This window comes from Pan troglodytes, chromosome 18, assembly GCF_028858775.2.
Source record: "Pan troglodytes isolate AG18354 chromosome 18, NHGRI_mPanTro3-v2.0_pri, whole genome shotgun sequence".
Taxonomy (NCBI): Eukaryota; Metazoa; Chordata; class Mammalia; order Primates; family Hominidae; genus Pan; species Pan troglodytes.
The window spans coordinates 87,415,380-87,437,942 of record NC_072416.2 but is presented as its reverse complement, the minus strand read 5'-3'; the positions used below and the strand labels follow the sequence as shown (position 1 = coordinate 87,437,942).

Below are 22,563 nucleotides of genomic sequence, written 5' to 3'. Positions count from 1 at the left end.
AGTGCAGTGGTGCGATCTTGGCTCACTGCAAGCTCCACCTCCTGAGTTCACACCATTCTCCTGTCTCAGCCTCCTGAGCAGCTGGGACTACAAGCGCCCGCCACCACACCCGGCTGATTTTTTGTATTTTTCATAGAGACGGGGTTTCACTGTGTTAGCCAGGATGGTCTCGATCTCCTGACCTCGTGATCCGCCCGCCTCAGCCTCCCAAAGTGCTGGGATTACAGGCGTGAGCCATCGCGCCTGGCCTAGAAGTTTTTAATTAGCCTGGTGTGGTGGTGTGCACCTGTAGTCTCAGCTACTTGAGAGGCTGAGGAGGAAGGATCGCTTGAGCCCTGGAGGTCGAGGCTGCAGTGAGCTGTGATCACACCACTGCACTGCCTGTGGGACAGAGCAAATCCCCGTCTAAAAAAAAAAAAAAAAAAAAGTGTTTTAAAGTTTCCTCATGGCCAGGCACGGTGCGGTGGCTCACGTCTGTAACCCCAGCATTTTGGGAGGCCGAGGCGGACAGATCATGAGGTCAGGAGTTTGAGACCAGCCAGGCCAACATGGTGAAATCCCGTCTCTACTAAAAATACAAAAATTAGCCGGGCGTGGTGGCAGGTACCTGTAATACCAGCTACTTGGGAGGCTGAGGCAGGAGAATCACTTGAACCCAGGAGGTGGAGGTTGCAGTGAGCCGAGATCATGCCACTGCACTCCAGCCTGGGTGACAGAGCGAGACTCTGTCTCAAACAAACAAACAAACAAAAAGTTTCCTCATTTAGGTTTTATACATTTCTTGATAAATTTATTTCTAAGCATTGTTTTATTGCTATTATAAATAAGTTTTCTCTACTATCATATCACCTCACTGGTTATTGGTTGTGTAGATGAAGACCATCTATTTTTTGACTGCAATTTCAGCTCCTCTTACTAAATGTTTTTACTGATTCTACAGGGCTTTCCATGTATATCATATAATGCATACAAGAGATAGTTCACTTTTTTGCAAATCTGTTTTGCCCAATTGCATTAGGTAACACTTCCAGTACACACACACACACATATAGCTACAGACACAGGCGTCCTAAGAAAGTATTCACCAATTCCTATTTTGAGTGCATCTATCAATAATAGGTACTACATTTTCCCAAAGGCTTCATCAACACCTATGGATACAATCACATGCCTTATCTTCTTAGATGGATTCACATGGTGTAGTATTTAATAGGCTTTCTAATAACTGAACCAGTTGCAGTCTTAAATTCCACTTGGTCATGGTTTATTATTTTCTCAATGTGGTTTTGTATTATTTGCTAATATTTAACATAACTAATTTGAATCAATATAATTAACACTGTAATTTTTCATTTTTGTGGTCTTTTATCACATTTTGCTTTTAACTTTTATTTATGAGATGGAGTTTTGCTCTTGTTGCCCAGGCTGGAGTGCAATGGCGCTATCTCGGCTCATTGCAACCTCCACCTCCTGGGTTCAAGAGATTCTCCTGCCTCAGCCTCCCAAGTAGCTGGGATCACAGGTGCCTGCCACCATGCCCGGCTAATTTTGTATTTTTAGTACAGACAGGGTTTCACCATGTTGCCCAGGCTGGTCTTGAACTGCTGGCCTTAAGTGAGCCAGCCACCTCAGCCTCCCAAAGTGTTGGGATTACAGGCATCAGCCACTGCACTCAACACCCTGTGGTAATTTTCTTTGTGCTGAAGTCATTTTTTCTGATGTTAAATACAGCCTCTCCACTTTATTATGTTTACATGGTACTATTAACCTATTTGCGTCATTGTATTTGAAGTGTCTTGTAGATGACATATTGATGGGTCACACTTTTTATCTGTCCTATCTTTAAATAGCATGTGTAGATCATGTTTTTTTTTTTTTTTGAGATGAAGTCTCGCTCTGTTGCCCAGGCTGGAGTGCAGTGGCACGATCTTGGCTCATTGCAACCTCCACCTCCTGGGTTCAAGTGATTCTCCTGCCTCAGGTCCTGAGTAGCTGGGACTACAGGCATGAGCCACCAAACCCGGCTAATTTTTGTATTTTTAGTAGAGACAAGGTTTTACCGTGTTGGCCAGGGTGGTCTGGAACTCCTGACCTCAAGTGATCCACCCGCCTCGGCCTCCCAAAGTGCTGGGATTACAGGCGTGAGTGCCCAGCTGATCATGTGCACTAATGTGTTTGATTATCTAGGATTCAGCTCTACCAGTTATTTTTTTTTATTTTAGACAGAGTCTTGCTGTCACCCAGGCTGGAGTACAGTGGCGCGATCTCAGCTCACTGCCACCTCCACCTCCCCGGTTCAAGTGATTCTCCTACCTCAGCCTCCCACGTAGCTCGAATTATAGGCTCCCACCATCACCCCTGGCTAACTTTGTATTTTTAGTAGAGACAGGGTTTCACTACGTTGGCCAGACTGGTCTGACTCCTGACCTCAAGTGATCCGCCCGCCTCGGTCTCCCACAGTGCTGGGATGACAGGCCTGAGCCACTGCACCTGGCCACCACTTCGTTACCTACTTGTTCTCTTTTGTTCCCAGTACTCAGTTTCCCCTTTATCACCATTCTTGCAGGCTATTTAACACTTTTTTTAGTAGTATGTTTTAATTAACATATTGGACCATTTTAGTATATCTCATTGTCCTTTTTTTTTTTAGACAGAGTCTTGCTCTGTCACCCAGGCTGGAGTGCCGTGCCACAATCTCGACTGACTGCAACCTCCACCTCCCGGGTTCAAGTGATTCTCCTGCCTCAGCCTCCTGAGAAGCTGAGATTACAGGGGCCCCCAACCACACGCAGCTAATTTTTGTATTTCTTAGTAGAGATGGGGTTTCACCATGTTGGCCAAGCTGGTCTCAAACTCCTGACCTCAAGTGATCCACCCACCTCACTCTCCCAAAGTGGTGGGATTACAGGCGTGAGCCACCACACCCAGCTGTACACTTCTTTAGTAATTAAAATATACAGACTTAGCTTTTCCAGTCCTTCTGGAATGGTATTTTGCCACTGAAATGGAGCACGGAACCTCCACGCCGTCCAGCCACGTTGCCCCTCACCTTCATGTTGTAGTTGTCTTATGTATTAAATATACATCAGTTGAAACCCCATGTGATAATTTGTGCTTTTGACAATAATATATATTTTAAAGATCTCAAGAGTAGAATGATCTGATCTATTTACTCAGGTATTTACTCTTCTATTGCTTTTCCTTTGTTCCAGGTTTCCTTAAGAGTTTCCTGTAACCATTTATTTAAACCAGGTCTGCAGGCAACTCTTTGTATTGCCTCATCGTTACTTCTGTTTCATTCCTAAAGGATATTTTGTTGGATATAGCAATCTGGGTTGGCATTTCTTTTTATTTCAGAACTTGAAAAATGCTCCTACATTTCCTGTTGGCCTCTGTGGCTTCCGACGAGAAACCCGGTCAATTGAATTTTTCTTCTGGAAGCACTGTGTCCACTTTCTCAGCCTCCTTCCAAGACTTTCACTCTGTAGCTTTCGGCAGCTTCATGGTGGCAGGGGCTTGGTTTTCTTTTCTTTCTTCTTTTTTGAGACAGAGTCTCGCTCTGTCGCCCAGGCTGGAGTGCAGTGGTACGATCTCAGCTCACTGCATGCTCTGCCTCCCGGGTTCACGCCATTCTCCTGCCTCAGCCTCCCGAGTAGCTGGGACTGCAGTCATCCGCCACCACGCCCAACTAAATTTTTGTATTTTTTTTTTTTTTTTTTTAGTAGAGACGAGGTTTCACTGTGTTGGCCAGGATGGTCATGATCTCCTGACCTAGTGATCTGCCCACCTCGGGCTCCCAAAGTGCTGGGATTACAGGCGTGAGCCACCGCCCCCGGCCTGGGCTTGGTTTTCTTTAGGTTTATCCTGTCTGGGGCTCATGGAACCTCTTCAAACTTAAGTTTTTATCTTACACCAAATATGAGAAATGTTTCATCATTATTTTTTCAAGTGGTTTTACTACATCACACTTTCTCCTTTTCTTCCAGGATTCTGAGGTCATGAATGTTAGCCATTTGGTATCATAACACTGCTCCCCAAGGCTGTTACACATATGCTAAATAATTTAAGATTATAGTCTACACTTTTGAATTTTAGGTTAATACGCTCTGGGTCTGTCAGTCCCATGGGTGATGGAGATACTGGCTCATCAGGCGAGTAACCTAGTCAGGTTCAGGAGGCAAGTTCTATTGAAACCGTGTGGGTCGTGCTTTCCATGTTGATTCCATCTTAAAGCCTACGCAGAACTGCTCATGTCTCTTCTGGGGCGAGGCTCGTCCACCTACAGAGTGGTCAACCTCACAGGCCAGCTCCTAAGGCTGATGACGTGTTTGCTGCTGCAGGACTGCCTTGAGGCCAGGGCAAGTGAATGGGAAAAAGTAAACTTTGGGATTTTTTCTCTCACAGTGTTAGCACACCTGTTTCCCACTGGTTGTGTGAAAACAGAAGTCACCATGAGGCTCCGATCTGGAGCCTAGTGGGTGCTGGTGCCAAGCTTCTGGGACCTCCAGGCCTTCAGAATTGTGAACAAAATAAACCTCTTTTCTTCATTAAACAAAAAGAGGCCTCGCAAACATTGTATGTCCATAGTGGGAAAAATGACATTAGACTCTACAGATACTGTCAACAAAAATCAACTCCAAAGGGATTAAGCAACTTGGGATAAAACATAGAAACTGTGGAAGCCAAAATAGTACAGCATATTTAAGGCCTTAGGGGAAAAGAAATTTCTGATGAAGATAAAGGAAAGGTTGTATAAATTTGAGTATCCCAAAATTAAGAAATATTTTTCCTTTTTTTTTTGAGACAGAGTCTCTCTCTGCTGCCAGGCTGGAGTGCAGTGGCGCGATCTCGGTTCACTGCAATCTGTGCTTCCCATGTTCAAGCGATTCCCCTGCCTCAGCCTCCCGAGGAGCTGGGATTACAGGCATGCACCACCACATCTAGCCAATTTTTCTATTTTTAGTAGAGATGGCGTTTCACCATGTTGGCCAGGATGGTCTTGATCTCCTGACCTTGTGATCCACCCACCTCGGCCTCCCAAAGTGTTGGGATTACAGGCCTGAGCCACCGCACCTGGCACAATCTTTTTCCTTAAGGCATCATCACAAAAGTGGAAACAGGTGAAGTGAAAACCACTACAATCTTCTAAGTCACAAGTGGTGACTCACCTCACAACAGCCTCACTATTTCTAAAAAAGAACAAAGATCAAACAAACCAGGAAAAAACAAGACCAGGTATTTCATCCAAAAAGGAAAATAGCCAGCATAAGCAAAACCATGTTCATACTATCGGTAATGAAGAGAAGTGCAAACCAACACCCCAAGGAGATGCTGTTTCACAACCACTTTGGAAAAAATGTCACTCCCTAATAAGGTTGAACGAGTAGAGAGAAAGAATAAAACTGCCCAGGAGTCAACATGGCAGTTCCTACAGATAGTTCAAGAATCCCTGGGCTGGCTAAGACCTTGTCACAGACATGTGCTTAGGTAGAGAGACTATGAGGAAAACCACACCACTGGTGGGGCCTAGACGCGGACTTGTCAAGGTGAGTGACACACACAGGTTCCTGACATGGAAAGTTTATCACTCACAGTGTCAAGAGAAGGCGGCACATCACTCCAGACAGGGCCCAAGGGGAGCTGCAGAGCTGGGCAGGAGGCAGAAGTCAGAGCCAGGGGAGGCAGAGGCCACAGGGTTTTCACAGGAAAGGCAGGACAGGGCAGGATGAAGTCTGGGGCTGGCTAGTCTGCATACTTCCAGCAGGCCCAAGGGCATACAGCATGTCCTGCTGTCTAGTGCCTCATCCTGGGCTGACTTCAGGGAGGAGAAATACTGGCTTGGTGTGGTAGTTAGAAAAAGGAAGTGGCCGGAAATAAGTACTTGCAACAGTTGAGTTGCATACGCAGCGCGAGCTGAGTTGCATACGCAGTGCGAGTTGAGTTGCATACGCAGTGCGAGCTGAGTTGCATATGCAGTGAGTTGATTTGCATATGCAGTGCGAGTTGAATTGCATATGCAGAGAGAGCTGAGTTGCATACAGTGTGGAGTTGCATACGCAGTGTGAGTTGAGTTGCATTGCATACGCAGTGCGAGCTGAGCTGCATATGCAGTGAGTTGATTTGCATACGCAGTGCGAGTTGAGTTGCATACACAGAGCAAGCTGAGTTGCATACGCAGTGCGAGTTGAGTTGCACACGCAGTGCGAGTTGTTGCACACGCAGTGCGAGTTGTTGCACACGCAGTGCGAGTTGTATATGCAGTGCGAGCTGAGTTGCATACGCAGTGAGTTGAGTTGCATATGCAGTGTGAGTTTCATACGCAGTGCGAGCTGAGTTGCATAGGCAGTGAGTTGATTCGCATACGCAGTGCGAGCTGAGTTGCATACGCAGAGCGAGCTCAGTTGCATACGCAGTGTGAGCTGAGTTGCATACGCAAAGCGAGCTGAGTTGCATACGCAGTGCGAGCTGAGTTGCATACGCAGTGCGAGCTGAGTTGCATACGCAGAGCGAGCTGTTGCATACGCAGTGCGACTTGAGTTGCATACGCAGAGCGAGCTGAGTTGCATACGCAGAGCGAGCTGAGTTGCATACGCAGAGCGAGCTGAGTTGCATACGCAGTGCGAGCTGAGTTGCATACGCAGAGCGAGCTGAGTTGCATACGCAGTGCGAGCTGAGTTGCATACGCAGTGCGAGCTGAGTTGCATACGCAGTGCGAGCTGAGTTGCATACGCAGAGCGAGCTGAGTTGCATACGCAGTGCGAGCTGAGTTGCATACGCAGAGCGAGCTGAGTTGCATACGCAGAGCGAGCTGAGTTGCATACGCAGAGCGAGCTGAGTTGCATACGCAGAGCGAGCTGAGTTGCATATGCAGTGAGTTGATTTGCATACGCAGTGCGAGTTGAGTTGCATACGCAGTGCAAGTTGATTTGCATACACGGTGTGAGTTGAGTTGCATATACAGTGTGAGGAGTTGCATATGCAGTGAGTTGATTTGCATATGCAGTGAGTTGATTTGCATATGCAGTGAGTTGATTTGTATGTGCAGTGCATGTTTCCAGCAAGTTGTTTACCATCTTTAGGAATGATCTAGCCTGAGAGGGACGGTCTAGCCCCCACAGCAAGACCCCAGGATGAAAATGTACCCTAACAACAACAACAAAAAGAACATAATTAATACAATTGGTCCTTTAATATTTTACCTTATGCTGAGGAACCCTCAGACATTGGGAGTGGAGATTTTCACACAGGAGGGCATAAGTTGCCCTAAGTGACACAGAACACGTTCTGAGAGTTAGGAAGAGAAATACAGGTATCTGCCTAACCAGTACTTGCAGTCCTGCCCATAACCCAGTTTTCCATCATGCATGGTGTCTTAGTCTGTCTGTGTTGCTACATATCTGAGGCTGTGGGTAACTTAGAAAGAGGCTTATTTGGCTCATGGTTCAGCAGGCTGTGCAAGCATAGCACTGGCATCTGACCTGCTTCTGGTGAGGACTATTTGCTGTGTCAAACAGGGCAGAGAAGGTCAAGGGCAGTGAGCCAAACCTGAGGGACGGCTTGGCTTTATCACAACCATGCTCCCGGTAACTAGTGCATTCCCCTACAAACCAATCCAGCCTTGACACAGCAAGAATGAATGGTATCCAACCATTCAGGAGGGTGCCCCCATGACCCAAACCCCCACCAGGCCCCCTCCCAGCACTGCCACACTGAGGGTCAAAGCTCAACATGAGACTTGATGAGGGCAAACCAATCACATCCACATCACAGCATATGGTATTACTCAAGAAAATCACTTTGAAATGTTGGGGGTCCAATGATAATATCCTTGAGGAGTTATAAAGGTGATAAAGGGATGAGTTTGACAATTATCAGGATGGCAGGTCTGTAGTTCTGCTGCAGGAGGGTATGAAGCAAACAGTTAGTATGTGTAAAGAAGAGGCTCTGTGTGAAGCCAAGTCAAGGGAGTAAGGAGATGAGATGGAAAGCTGCAGCGGAGGAGAAGGCACTGAGGAGACAGTGGCCTTCCCAGAGGCTGATAGGAGGCGGGCGCCTCCTGGCGAAATGAAACATTTTGGTATCAATTATCGAGACTTCACAGACATTACTAACTCCTACCAGATTTTCCTACAGGCAAGGGGTGCAGGGCTGTGGGTTTTGGTTGAGATTACACCAGGATTACGGGTTAGCGGACAGCAAGCTCAGCTCATCACAGAATCTCAAATATCGAATTTGTGCCTTAGGAACCCCAGTCCATGGGCATCGCTGCTGAGGAGGTTCTGAAGAAGTGCGTGAAGTCACCTCCAGTGAAGGGAGGGGGAGTCGTCGGAGGGGTAGTCATCTTAATTGAGGTCTGGGCTGGGGTGATGTCTCCACCAGCAGTGGGCATATCAGGCAGGGTGGTGTCTGGGCTACCGCCTACTCAGGATGCTGTCACTAGGAGTCTGAGCACCAGGATGATGCAGTCCTGGCGTCACCTGTGACCCACAAGTTCTGGACTCAGGCAACTGTGAGTCAGTTCTAGCAGAGACCTGCAGGACTTATTTCAGCCAATCAGGATGTCACCTGAGACCAGTCCAGGAGCCGCTACAACCCCACAAGCTGGTTCCCGCTAATCTGATGACCTTTAGTGTCAATGCCAACAATTAAAGGTGGCAACAGATGAGCTAAATAGCCACACTCAATCCCACAAGAGAAACATGGCACAACCCACTCCTCTCCACAACAAACACGTAACATGAAGGCGCATGGCTCTGTCCATCCAGAATTTCAAACACGTGACATGAAGGTGCACGGGTCTGTCCATCCAGGATTTCAAACATGTGACAGGAAGGTGCACGGGTCTGTCCATCCAGAATTTTAAACACGTAACATGAAGGTGCATGGGTCTGTCCATCCAGAATTTCAAACACGTGACATGAAGGTGGACAGGTCTGTCCATCCAGGATTTCAAACACGTAATATGAAGGTGCACGGGTCTGTCCATCCAGGATTTATTGTTCACCTCGTTGTAGATTACCTTTATACCGTGGGGATTCAACACCACAGAAACAGTCACCAAGCAGCTGCTGCCCTGATGGCCACAAAAAACATAACCCAGGATTGCTGCAGCCAGAGGACACACATTCGTGTCACTCACACGAAGTCTTGCTCTGCCGCTGTGTGTGTTTAAGGGCCTCATCCAGGAAGCGCCAGTGACAGTGCCAAGCGCCACGGAACATCAGGACCAGCCGTGTCCCTGGTCTGTTTTCATGGTACACAAAGGAGCAGCACACACACAAGCAGCAGCTGCCCCAGGAGTGCCGGATTGCAGCAGCTGCCAGGACCGCTCTGCATGCTGTGAAGAGGATCTGGAGGTCAACAGGGACACTCAGGGCTCTCACCCATCCGGCACTGCCTGAGGTACAGGAATTCCCTCCTCCCCACGTGGGGGGTGGTGGTTCTCCCTCCACGGTCATGAAACGGGGGCATCTCAGGGTACTGACCTTGCCCCTCTCCACTCTGCCTCTCCTTGCACCCTGGTGTTTTATCTGAAGGGATCAGGTATGGGAGAGGAACAAGGGCATTTTCATAAAATGTAGAGCTGTGTTATGCCCCAACATTGGCCAGTGTGGGACCCTACAGGTGGGTCATGCCTAAGAGCATGACTAACCAACCAGAGCCTACACTGCTCATACAGGATCCCATCGGGATACTTAAGACTAACCAACCAGAGCCTACACTGCTCACACAGGATCACATCTGGATCCTCAAGACTAACCAACCAGAGCCTACACTGCTCACAGAATCACATCTGGATCCTCAAGACTCACCAACCAGAGCCTACGCTGCTCACACAGGATCACATCTGGATCCTCAAGACTAACCAACCAGAGCCTACACTGCTCATAGAATCACATCTGGATCCTCAAGACTCACCAACCAGAGCCTACGCTGCTCACACAGGATCACATCTGGATCCTCAAGACTAACCAACCAGAGCCTACGCTGCTCACAGAATCACATCTGGATCCTCAAGACTAACCAACCAGAGCCTACACTGCTCACACAGGATCACATCTGGATCCTCAAGACTAACCAACCAGAGCCTACACTGCTCACAGAATCACATCTGGATCCTCAAGACTAACCAACCAGAGCCTACAGTGCTCACACAAGATCACATCTGGATCCTGAAGACTAACCAACCAGAGCCTACACTACTCACAGAATCACATCTGGATCCTCAAGACTAACCAACCAGAGCCTACGCTGCTCAAAGAATCACATCTGTATCCTCAAAACTAACCAACCAGAGCCTACGCTGCTCACACAGAATCACATCTGGATCCTCAAGACTAACCAACCAGAGCCTACACTGCTCACACAGGATCACATCTGAGTCCTCAAGGCCTACTGTTAGCCAGGCTGCGACTTGGACACTGTAGCAACCAGACTGGAGGATTTCTACAGGGAACAGAGTCCTCACTCCAAGAATGATCAGTGCAGCATCATAAAGATTCAAAATACGTCTATAGAACCCCCAGAAAGACATGTCTCAAGTTAGCCCACAAGGTTTTAGAACACAGGGAAGCGACTGCTATCTTCCATACATTCACAACACTTCAAGTGTCAATCACCACGTTTACTAAAGGGTGAGGAAAGATGTAATGTAAAAAATGACTTCCCAACAATTCTCACCCTCCTAAGGTTTTTCTTCATTGTGAGATCACAAGGGATCATCAAAGTACTGAGCAGAACAGCAACAACGCTGCTGCATATCACACATCAATAGAGTTCTCTCCACTGGATACCATCCATATTCAGCAAGACCTCAGAGAACACTGAGGGCTTTCTCTGTGTCTGCTGCATAGGGCTCCAGGGTGAGTTCCTGCCTGCCGGGTTGTGATGAGATGCTGATTGCCTGGCCACATTCCTCAAGTCATGGGCATCTGGAGAACGAGAGGTCTTTCATGTCTTCAATGTGAATGAGTGTAGCTGACAGCTTCCCCACATTCTTTACATTATTAAGGTTTCTCATCAGTGTGAATTTGAGTGTGATGGTTAAGGCATGAGGAATTCTTAAAAGATTTTCCACAGTCCTTACATACAAAAAGCTGCTCTTCAGTGTAAGTTTTTAAATGTTCTTTTAGTAGATAAAACCTATTGTATGCTTTCCCACATTCCTTACATTTATAGGGTTTCTGCCCAGTGTGAATTCTTCCATGTTTACGCAGGTGAGAGGAGGCACGGAAGGCTTTCCCACACTCATTACATATATAAGGTTTCTCTCCTGTGTGAGTCCTTCTGTGTTCGATAAGGTGTGAGGAGGAAGCAAAGGCTTTCCCACACTCCTTACATATGTAGGGTTTCTCGCCGGTGTGGGTTCTTATGTGCACGATAAGGTGTGAGGATGTGGTGAAGGCCTTTCCGCATACTTTACATTCATAAGGCTTCTCTCCAGTGTGAGTTCGTATGTGCTCGGTTAGGCTCGAAGAAACAGTGAAGGTTTTCCCACAGTCCTTACATTCATAAGGTTTTATTCCAGTGTGAATCTGAATGTGCTTATTCAGGCACGAGGAATTTCTGAAGGATTTCCTGCATACCGTACATATAAAGGGCTTCTCCTCTGTGTGAGTTTTCACATGCTCATTCAGTAGATAAACCCTATTGTAGGCTTTCCCACAGTCCTTACATTCATAGGGCTTCTCCCCGGTGTGTGTCCGCATGTGTTTAGTGAGGCCTGAGCGCCCTGTGAAGGCTTTGCCACACTGCTTACATTCGTAGGGTTTCTCTCCGGTATGGATTCTCGTGTGCTCAGTCAGGCTTGAAGAAACAGTGAAGGATTTCCCACAATCTTTACATTCATACGGTTTCTCTCCAGTGTGAGTCCTTACATGCTCGGTAAGACCCGAGGACGTACAGAAGGCTTTCCCGCAGTCCTTACACGTGTATGGCTTCTCGCCCGTGTGTGTTCGTACGTGTCTAGTAAGGCCACAGCGCACAGTGAAGGCCTTCCCACAGTAGCTGCATGTATAGGGTTTTATTCCAGTGTGAATTCGAACATGATTATTAAGGCATGAGGAATTTCTAAAATATTTTCCGCAAACCACACATGCAAAGGGCTTCTCCCTCGTGTGAGTTTTTCCATGCTCATTCAGTAGATAAAACCCACCGCAGGCTTTCCCACAGTCCTTACATTCATAAGGCTTCTGTCCAGGGTCTGTTTGGACGTGTCTAGAAAGACCTGAGAGTCCAGTGAAGGCTTTTCCGCATTCTTTACATTCACAGGGTTTCTCTGCAGCATGAATTCTTACATGTTGAGTTAGGCTGGAAGCAACAGGGGAGGCTTTTCCACATTCTTCCAATTCACAGGGCTTCTCCCCAGTGTGGACTTGCACACGACCAGTAAGGTAGGCAGTGTACCTAAAGGCCTTCCCACATTCCCTACATACGTGGGGATTCCTGACGGCATGCATTTCAACAGGTGTGGCACAGCCCATGGAGTGAGTTAGAGCTTTCCCACACAGCTTCCATTTCCATGTTCCTTCTCTGTTGTGACTTCCCGCACGTGCCTGAAGGTATGACTGATTAAGGAACACTTCCCCACAGTTGCTGCAGTCAAGAGATCTGTCCCGAGCGCATGCTTGCTGGGAAACAACATTTGGAGTAGAGCTGAAGGCTTTTCCACACTGACCCAACACGGAAAATTGCTCTCCAATTTTGAACAAGGTTTTCTGGCATGGAATAAAAAAGTCTCTTTCATAATGATTAGACACACAACTGTCTCCTGTATTTTGAGTTCTCATGTGTGTGCTGAGGCCTGAGTGTTCACTGAAAGCTTCTCCACACTGCGTGCGGTCACAGAGCTGCCCTCCATTGTGGCTTCTTGCCTGTTGGTGAAGAATGAGTGGTGGTCAGGGGGTTACTGAGGCTGATTCATAGATCTCACCCAGCTGAAGACAGAGTATGACGATGATGATTACGATTTTTGCCATTTTCATAACATGCAAGCAGCTCCTGCCCTGTAGATGTCTTTCAAGTCAAATGAGGAGCCCCACTGCAAGAATCCTGTGCCATCAGGACGGGCGCAGCAGCTCATGCCTGTAATCCCAGAACTTTGGGAGGCCGAGGCGGGCAGATCACCTGAGGTCGGGAGTTCAAGACCAGCCTGACCAACATGGAGAAACCCCGTCTCTATTAAAAATACAAAATTAACCAGGCATGGTGGCGCATGCCTGTAATCCCAGCTACTCAGGAGGCTGAGGCAGAAGAATGGCTTGAACCAGGGAGGCAGAGGTTGCGGCGAGCTGAGATTGCGCCGTTGCATTCCAGCCTGGGCAACAAGAGCAAAACTTCATGTCAAAAAAAAAGAATCGGCCAGGCACAGTGGCTCACGCCTGTAATCCCAGTACTTTGGGAGGCTGAGGTGGGAGGATCACAAGGTCAAGAGATCGAGACCATCCTGGCCAACATGGTGAAACCCCGTCTCTAGTAAAAATACACAAATTAGCTGGGTGTGGTGGCACATGCCTCTAGTTCCAGCTACTTGGGAGGCTGAGGCAGGACAATCACTTGAATCCAGGAGGCGGAGGTTGCAGTGAGCCAAGATCGTGCCACTGCGCTCCAGCCTGGTGACGGAGTGAGACTTCATCTCAAAAAAAAAAACAGAATCCTGCGCCATCTGCTCTAACTTCGAAAAGTCTGTGCGCACAAAACAGCTCTGCGATCTCAAGACCTCGCCACGTGCGCTGATGTGTGTCTGAAGCACCAAGTTTCAAGACAGGATGAGGTCCTCCCAAACTCCGCACATTCAGAGTGTTCTCTACAGACAACCCCTGCCTGAGTGAATCCTGCTTCTCTAAATTCTCTCAATTTTGCTCATTTTCTTTAGTGGAATTCCCAATCTTTTATGAGTGTGATAAATAAAAAAATCTCTCTTGTTAATCTTACCATCTGTGTCTCATTTGATGCTCTGAACCAAGATCCATCCTGCCGAAGTGCTGGCCCTTTGGTTTTAAGTCGCCATTCTGAAAAGAAAAAAAAATGACCTAAAAACGTTCAAACTCATTGGTATTTGTTTTCATATAAGACATGGCAGAAAAAAAAATAAAGCAAAGATAGATTTAAGGAGTTTGGCTATGTGTAAAATTTGGAATCATAGGAACTGGGAGTCATAATTTAGAAGATTTTAAAATACATTTGGTCCATAAAAAAGAAATGTGAGGTGAACAGAAACAATATTATCAATGAAAGAAAGCAGAAAAGAGCTGGACAAAGGGCTTACATTCAAAACACAAACTTGGCCAGGCGTGGCAGCACGCACCTGTAATCCCAGCTACTCAGGAGGCTGAGGCAGAAGAACTGAGTGAACCCAGGAGGCCGAGTTTGCAGTGAGCCAAGATTGTGCCACTGCACTCCAGCCTGGGCAACAGAGCAAGACTCTGTCTCAAAAAAAAAAAAAAAAAAAACCCACAAACTGAAAGAACAAAACAGCAGGTTTTTTATGAGATCACAAGAAAGGGAAAATCCAGATCAGATGGAAAATAAGGAATTACGGGAAGCTCAGGATACCCAGAGCTTTTGAGTCCAACAGCCTCATGTTCTGTGCCAGAATGCATCTTAAAACGTGCACTCAGGATCCTTCCACAGCCGCTAAACTCGACACTCAGGATCCTCCCACAGCCGCTAAACTTGACACAATCCTTCCATAGCCGCTAAACTTGACACTCAGGATCCTCCCACAGCTGCTAAACTTGACATCGACCAGGCGTGCTCTTCACACTTACTCACCTTGGAGAACTGCTCTCCGCCCTGCCCTCAACTCCTCTTCCTGCTCCAGCCAATAGATCACACTGGGTTTGAACAGGTGATGTCCTGTACACAGGGAAAGAGACATCGATGGAAGAGGCTCAGGCAGGGGATGACAAACCTACCCGTGAACAGGAACTACATTTCCTTTTTTTTTTATTTTTTGAGACAGTGTCTCGCGCTGTTGCCCAGGCTGGAGTGCAGTGGTGCAATCTCGGCTCACTGCAACGTCTGCCTCCTGGGTTCAAGTGATTCTCTTGCCTCAGCCTCCTAAGTAGCTGGGACTATAGGTGCCCGCCACCACGCCTGGCTAGTTTTTTGTATTTTTAGTAGAGATGGGGTTTCACCGTGTTGGTCAGAATGGTCTCAATCTCCTGACCTCGTGATCCGCCCACCCCGGCCTCTCAAAAGTGCTAGGATTACAGGCATGAGCCACTGCGTCCAGCGTCCCAGAGTGCTGGGATTACAGGCGTGGCCACCACACCCTGCCTCCCAGAGTGCTGGGATTACAGGCGTGGCCACCACACCCTGCCTCCCAGAGTGTTGGGATTACAGGCGTGAGCCACTGCACCCAGCCTCCCAGAGTGCTGGGATTACAGCCCTGAGCCACTGCACCCAGCCTCCCAGAGTGCTTGGATTACAGGCATGAGCCACCGCGCCCGGCCAGGAACTACGTTTGTTTTTTTTTTTGAGACGGAGTCTCGCTCTGTCACTCAGGCTGGAGTGCAGTGGCACGATCTCGGCTCACTGCAAGCTCCGCCTCTTGGGTTCAAGTGATTCTCCTGCCTCAGCCTCCCAAGTAGCTGGGACTACAGGCGCCCGCCACCATGCCCAGCTTTTTTGTATTTTTAGTAGAGATGGGGTTTCACTGTGTTAGCCAGGACAGTCTCAATCTCCTGAATTCGTGATCTGCCCGCCCCGGCCTCCCAAAGTGCTAGGATTACAGGCGTGAGCCACCACGCCCGGCCAGGAACTACATTTTTTTTTTGAGATGGAGTCTCGCTCTGTCACCCAGGCTGGAGTGCAGTGGTGTGCCAGGAACTACATTTCTAAAGAATGCAGTGAAATTGTTTCAAAAGGGCTCTCGGTGCAAATACTCCATCCTTCTGCGCCCCAAAGAAACTGGTTATCTCTGATTCCTGAAGCCCACATTCAGGCTTAAATATACATGTAAAAACCACAAAGACTCTTACTCAAATAGGAAATAATAGAAGTGCAAAAAGAGATCTTCATTCACTTGGGAAACTACTACCCAGTGGTTCTCAGTGTTAGAGTGAATTGGCATCATCGGGAGGGCTTGTTACAGCAGAGATGACAGGCCCACCCCCAGGAGACATTCTGATCCAATGTGTCACAGGTGAAGCCTCAGAATGCATGTTTCTAGAGGAGTGACGGTGATGCTCATGACCCCAGGACCACATTCTGGAAACGACCACACTAGCATCAAGCCCATTAGCGCAGCCGTTATATCTGTTACTTCCCATGGTACTCAGCTTTGCCGTCACCAACCCTGGAACACAGTAAGGACACATCAAGTATTGGTTCCACAGAAGTTGCAAAGGACGGTGGCAGCCTCACCTACTGAGGCCAGGTTCTCGTAGTTTTCCAGCATCACATCTCTGTAGAGGTCTCTCTGAGATGGGTCCAGTAAAGTCCATTCCTCCTGGGTGAAGTCCACAGCCACGTCGTCAAAGGTCACCGTGTCCTAAATCATCACACATGACGGTTGGAGCCTTCCAACGTGTCCATCGGTATTCACTGGAGAATGAGGAGGCGGGGCCCTACGCCTATGGGACTGTGAGGCCTCCTACTGTCTACCCCATGGCCCAGTGGTCCCGGGAACCCTTCTCTGCCCGCACACACGCCCTGTCGCGCTCCTCCAGTCACGCGGCCGCAACGACACCTCTAACATGTGAGCTTCTCTCACCACGCTCACTGGGCGCTCCCCTCGCCTTATGTCCCTCTCCTGAGCACACTACAAACAAGTGATAACTCGTGATGTGGAAATAAGTTCCCAGAGAGGATACCTTCCCCTTCCTTACCATGTGTCAGAGCACTCAGCAAAGTACGAAACACGCATTTGGCACAAGGGTGAAAATAATGAGTAATGTTGTGGCCGGGTGCAGTGGCGCAAGCCTGTAATCCCAGCCCTTTGGGAGGCCAAAGCGGGTGGATCACTTGAGATCAGCAGTTCAAGACCAGCCTGGCCAACATGGCAAAACCCCGTCTCTACTAAAAATACAAAAATTAGCCAGGCATGCTGGTGGGCACTTGTAATCCCAGCTACTTGGGAGGCTGAGGCAGGAGAATTGCTTGAACCTGGGAGGCGGAGATTGCAGTGAGCCGAGATTGGGCCATTGCTCTCCAGCCTGGGCGACAAAGCGAGACTCCATCTCAAAAAAAAAAAGTAACACTGAAATACGGGGAGGATTTTCACAGTAACACCTGACCAGCCAGGCTCTTCTCCCTGGGGGCGTTCAACTAGGGACTCAGTCCTTGAGTGAGGCTGTGCAGACAAGTCTGCTCAGACAGAAACTTGTCTATCTGCTGAATACCAGTATGTTATTTTAAGAAAAATACAGTTTTGGCATACCTGGTAACAATTTATCAGCCAGCCAGCCACCATCCCTGCTGCCTGTGTCTGTTCTTCATGAAGGCAGACTGAGTCCCTAGAAACATGACCTCCTAAAAAACAAAGAAGGCAAGAAGGCATGAGAACCCAGAGCTGACCCTAATTCCATGCTCATGGACCCGGAAGTCATTCCATCCTAGCAGGAAATTATCCCGTACTCCTGCACACTCAGGAAAACACACACACACAGATATACAGTGTCAGGGAATTCCCACATACACCTCCACACTCAGGAAAACACACACACAAAGCCATACAGTGCCTCAGGAAAACACACACACACACACAGCCATACACTTCCTCAGGAAAACACACACACACACAGCCACACACTGCCTCAGGAACACACACACACACACACACAGTCATACAGAGCGAGGGAACTCCCACGTAATCTTGCACACTCAGGAAAACACACACACAGCCATACACTGCCTCAGGAACACACACACACAGTCATACAGAGCGAGGGAACTCCCACGTAATCTTGCACACTCAGGAAAACACACACACAGCCATACAGTGCCTCAGGAAAACACACACACACAGCCATAAACTGCCTCAGGAAAATACACACACACACACACACACACACACGCACAGCCATACATTGCCTCAGGAAAACACACACAGACACACACACAGCCATACAGTGCCAGGGTAGTCTATCTCGCTTGGTGACACAAAATGTTTGTGAGCTATGCTGCCCGTCAAGAAATGGTAAAAGGCTCCTATTGCAGATATGGAATGGTACGCCTTGAGGAACGTGACTCTTCATTTGCCCGTGGTGAGAAAACTCATGAAGGAGTTTACACATCATCCCTCCCCAAAGCACACACCCTGGGGCTGACTTACAGGTCAGCGTTCTCTGGCTCACTCCAGCAGCTGCAATAGGAACCCGGAGCGTGACTACTCAGGCCCCGTCCATGGGACTCACACTGTGTATCAGGACCTAGAGCAGAGGCTCTGAGAAGGAGCCCCACCAGGACTTACCGTGGGCCAGGTCAGGGGCTGCCATCCTGGGAGGCTGACGGAAGCGTCTGGATGCTCCTTTCCTGAAGCCAAGGCCACTGCAGGGCAGCTTGTGAATCTATGTGGAAGGTGCAGTCTCCATTCCTCCTGACCCACGGATGGTTGGATCCCTATTTCCTAGCAATCATGATGAAGAAGCATTACTTCCCAGTTATCAAACCTCACGCATTAGCTTGTTTCTGCAGATGACATATGTGAAAGCCACTATATCCACTTTACTCTCTTGAGGACTAGTAATATCCACGTCACCTACTGAAGAGCAGCATATAGGTCAGAAGACACAGCAGAAGCCTTATTTAATTATCAGAACAGCCATTCACAGATTTCACCTGTGTTTATACCTAAAACAGCCTGGATTCAGATAACATGAACTGGTCCACATCATCCACTTAGGAAGTGGTGAACCACGACGGTTAGCTGGTACAGGTTCGACCATCTTGTCACAGGTTTTGTTTGCTTTTGAGATGGAGTCTCGCTGTCACCCAGGCTGGAGTGCAGTGGTGCGATCTCGGCTCACTGCAACCTCTGCCTCCCGGGTTCAAGCAATTCTTCTGCCTCAGCCTCCCAAGTAGCTGGGACTACAGGCGCGTGCCACCACGCCCAGCTAATTTTTTTGTATTTTTAGTAGAGGTGGGGTTTCACCATGTTAGCCAGGATGGTCTTGATCTCCTGACCTCGTGATCCGCCCACCTCGGCCTCCCAAAGTGCTGGGATTACAGGCGTGAGCCACCGTGCCCTGCCCCGGTCTCGTCAGTTTGTACTCCTGAGTCTGCCGTCACTCCCCAGCAGGACAAAGGTAGGTCTAGAGTTGTACTTTCTTATTCTACCGATGAGGTGACTAAAACAGTAAAGTTTCACATGTCAGAAAAACATGTCCATTCTCCTTGTATAAACTGTACTTACTACTAGGTGTCTGAAACAGGGCGGGGGCGAGGTCTTTGGGCTAAAAGACCCACAAATGTGTTGAGTTTGTCACCTGCACAGGCTCTTTTCCCTCCTTCAAAAAGGGATGTAATATTCAGTTCTCCACCTTAACATCATCCCCAGACGACCTGACCCTCAGACTGCACTCATACACTATGTTGACATGAGGCTGGTTGCATACAGTGAACAGGAAATGAACACATTTTAGATACCTTCATATGAAATATACACAACAGAGAGCTTGTGATTCAGGGGCCATAGTTTCTACGAGTTCAGTAGCCTGGATTACATAAAGACATCCCCTCCAATATGCACCTCCAAGTTACTGCACCTCATGACACCTATAACCAAAAAAGAGGCACAACACTCTGCAGATCTTTTAATTTTAGGGGCAACGTATATAACAGCGTTAACGCTCTACACAGTGGCCTGTAAGGCTGCCAGTGCCAAGTGTGGATCACTGCACGTTCAGGGTGCAGGACAAGCTTCTGAGGCACTTGGTGGAAAGGACCCAGCAGACCCACTGACACAGCGTCCATGGTAAACAGGATGCCGCTGGATGCCTCTGGCAAGTACTGATAAGACTCAGAGCACAACCCTCTGGGATTTCAGAGTAAATCTACACCCTCTAAACGGTCGTCTATGCAGCTGACCACTTACCTTTTCAGAAATAGGCTGGGGCTTGGAACCAGGACAGAGTAGAGAAGGAACAGCTAACATGGGACATGAGGTGACTAAGGCTGAACTCAGCCGTCTGAGACCTCGTGGACCCAAAGGCATAAGGTGCTTACTATCCGCCCTTTGCCAGCCTCTCCTCTGAATTCAATTACAAGTTCATAGGAAGCAGCAAGAAATGGAGGAATATTTAAACGTATCACGAGAAAACAATACCAAAGTCAATATGATAGAGAAACCACAGGGGTTGTTCTAGGTGAAAAGACATAAACGATGGGAACAGATAAACCTTGAAGGGCTCTTAGTCCCCAAAATACCCAACAGCGCAATGTTGGAAAAATGTTGAGAATCCTAGATATTACACAAAGTAGACAGTGGATGACCTCCTTCTTCTTATTATTTTTTGAGACGGAGTTTTGCTCTTGTTGCCCAGGCTGGAGTGCAATGGCACGATCTTGGCTCACCGCAACCTCTGCCACCCAGGTTCAAGCGATTCTCCTGCCTCAGCCTCCCGACTAGCTGGGATTACAGGCATGCGCCACCATGCAAGGCTAATTTTGTACTTTTAGTAGAGACGGGATTTCTCCATGTTAGTCAGGCTGGTCTTGAACTCCCGACCTCAGATGATCCACCCGCCTCGGCCTCCCAAAGTGCTAGAATTACAGGCGTGAGCCACTGTGCCCAGCGGACCTTATTATTTTTAATTATTATTATTATTTTTTGAGACGGAGTCTCGCTCTGTGGACCAGGCTGGAGCGCAGTGGCGCCATCTCGGCTCACTGCAAGCTCCGCCTCCCGGGTTCACGCCATTCTCCTGCCTCAGCCTCCAGAGTAGCTGGACTACAGGACCCGCCACCACGCCCGGCTAATTTTTTGTATTTTTAGTAGAGACGGGGTTTCACCGTGTTAGCCAGGATGGTGTCGGTCTCCTGACCTCGTGATCCACCCGCCTCGGCCTCCCAGAGTGCTGGGATGACAGGCGTGAGCCACCGCGCCCGGCCTATTTTTAATTTTCTTAGATGAAATACTAATATTGTGGTTTCAGTAGGATAATGTCCTTATCCTTAATAGACGCTTTACCAAGTATTTAAAGGTTAAGTATCATGTGTGCAGTTTATTTTCAACTTACTTACACTCAAATAATAGTTCACCATAAGGTTTATTGGGGGAGAGAGAAAACATGGCCCAAAGCTAAAAAGGAGTAAAACGATTGCAGTGCATATTCCTTGTAGCAGATGTTCATATTTTTATTAGATTCAGATTTTCTAAAGCAAAACGTGAGAAAAAATACAGTTAGTCGAAACACACTGTTCACCGTGGATTCGATTACTCCAAGACCAGCGGGATAACGGCCGCATCCCTCCTCCCCCGAGGGCCGGGCCTGGAAGTCCCGGCGGCGAGGGACGCGCGCTCCCGCTGGCCCCCACGGGCTAACTTTCACAGCGAGCTGCACGCCCGGGGCGCTCAGGGGTCTACCTTACGCTTCGGTCCCAACACAATGTGCCAGAAACAAATAAAAAACGTCAAAGCCGAAGCCAGATTCTCACAGAAACACGCCCTGTTCAAAGTGAAGGAAGCAGAGGGCCCCTCTCTCACCAGCTCCGCGGAATGGAAGCGCTGCCCGGGTCCACCGCGAGCGGCGGCGACTTTCCCTTCTGGAAGCGGTGCCGGGGGCGCAAGGCGCGAGGCAGGCGGGCGGGCGACCACTCCCGGACCAGCTTCCCCGCGGACAGCCCGAGGACACGCGCGGAACTCTCCGGCGCCAGCACGCACCGCCGCAAGAACCGGATCAGCTGTAAGACAGGCGGAGGCGGGGCCGGCGCCGGAAGAGGTGCCGGCGCGTCTTTGGCGTCACTTCCGCCTCCAGCCTCCGGGCGGAAGCTTTGGTCTACGGTGCGGAGAGGTAGTAGTTTCTTCCGCGAGGGTGCGGGAGGGCCCCGGGGCGCCCTTGGGAACCGGGCTGGAGGCAGAGACAGGCCCGGAGGACCAGGCGGACGTACGGATCAGGCCTCTGGACCCAACTGCGGAGCCGGAACAGACCAGGAGGGCGAGGTTGGGCGGGTACAGCCAGGAAGTGCTCGTCGCGAGCGCGGCCCGCGGTTCGGCCACAGCGAGAAGCCCGCGGGTGTCGGGAGTGCTCGGTCTTCTCTCGATCTCTGCAGGGAGTCACTGGCCCCGTTCCTTTTTATCTGTCTGAACATCACGCCGAACTCTTTAACAGTTGATTCCATTGCATTTTCAATGTAGTATTTTTTTTTCCGTAAATGTTCATCTATTTTTCGCTTCAAATATGCGTTTCTGTTATTTTTCTAATGTACCGTAGGGGCCAAGACCACCTATACTACGTTGCAAAATAGCACTGATACCAGGGGTTCTCCCAAGGTTCATTCAGAAATGTCACATGATTCCAGTAACAATACGAAAAGGGTTTTTTTTTGGAGCCAGGCATACTGATCCTGGAGTTCACATGGAGGAACAAATGTCTCATAACGAAGACGACGCGGACAAAC

The 22,563-nt window shown here is 48.7% G+C and overlaps 2 protein-coding genes across 6 annotated transcripts; both read right to left on the bottom strand.

Moving 5' to 3' along the window:
• Positions 1 to 724: 724 nt before the first annotated feature.
• On the bottom strand, positions 725 to 7,079 carry LOC101058970 (uncharacterized). Its single transcript, XM_054669621.2, is given in 4 exon segments — positions 725 to 6,255; positions 6,257 to 6,314; positions 6,317 to 6,973; positions 6,976 to 7,079. Coding segments are annotated over 4 exon segments (1,212 nt in total). The 5' UTR covers positions 7,019 to 7,079; the 3' UTR covers positions 725 to 5,801.
• A 3,524-nt stretch (positions 7,080 to 10,603) lies between these two features.
• On the bottom strand, positions 10,604 to 21,878 carry ZNF778 (zinc finger protein 778). Of its 5 annotated transcripts, none has more exons than XM_003315244.7 (7): positions 21,650 to 21,878; positions 18,416 to 18,571; positions 17,384 to 17,475; positions 16,369 to 16,495; positions 14,773 to 14,856; positions 13,933 to 14,009; positions 10,604 to 12,872 (listed from the first exon to the last, which is right to left on the bottom strand). In XM_003315244.7, the coding sequence occupies exons 2-7, from the start codon at positions 18,438 to 18,440 to the stop codon at positions 11,007 to 11,009; spliced, it is 2,271 nt and encodes a 756-aa protein (XP_003315292.5). In that variant the 5' UTR covers positions 18,441 to 18,571; positions 21,650 to 21,878; the 3' UTR covers positions 10,604 to 11,006. The 5 variants fall into 5 exon arrangements, with proteins under 5 accessions (XP_003315292.5, XP_063653564.1, XP_063653563.1 ...); XM_063797494.1 differs by having other exon boundaries at positions 16,373 to 16,495; positions 21,650 to 21,873; XM_063797493.1 differs by having other exon boundaries at positions 18,416 to 18,564; positions 21,650 to 21,873.
• Positions 21,879 to 22,563: the final 685 nt, after the last annotated feature.

What these genes read in the sequence shown, in the direction of transcription:
- ZNF778 (XM_003315244.7), bottom strand. Translation starts at nt 18,440, where the DNA reads ATGGCAGCCCCTGACCTGGCCCACG. An exon ending in AGCCCCTGACCTGGCCCACG is followed by an intron (nt 17,476 to 18,415) that starts GTAAGTCCTGGT and finishes TTTGTTTTTTAG; the next exon opens with GAGGTCATGTTTCTAGGGAC. An exon ending in CATCAAATGAGACACAGATG is followed by an intron (nt 12,873 to 13,932) that starts GTAAGATTAACA and finishes CTTCACCAACAG; the next exon opens with GCAAGAAGCCACAATGGAGG.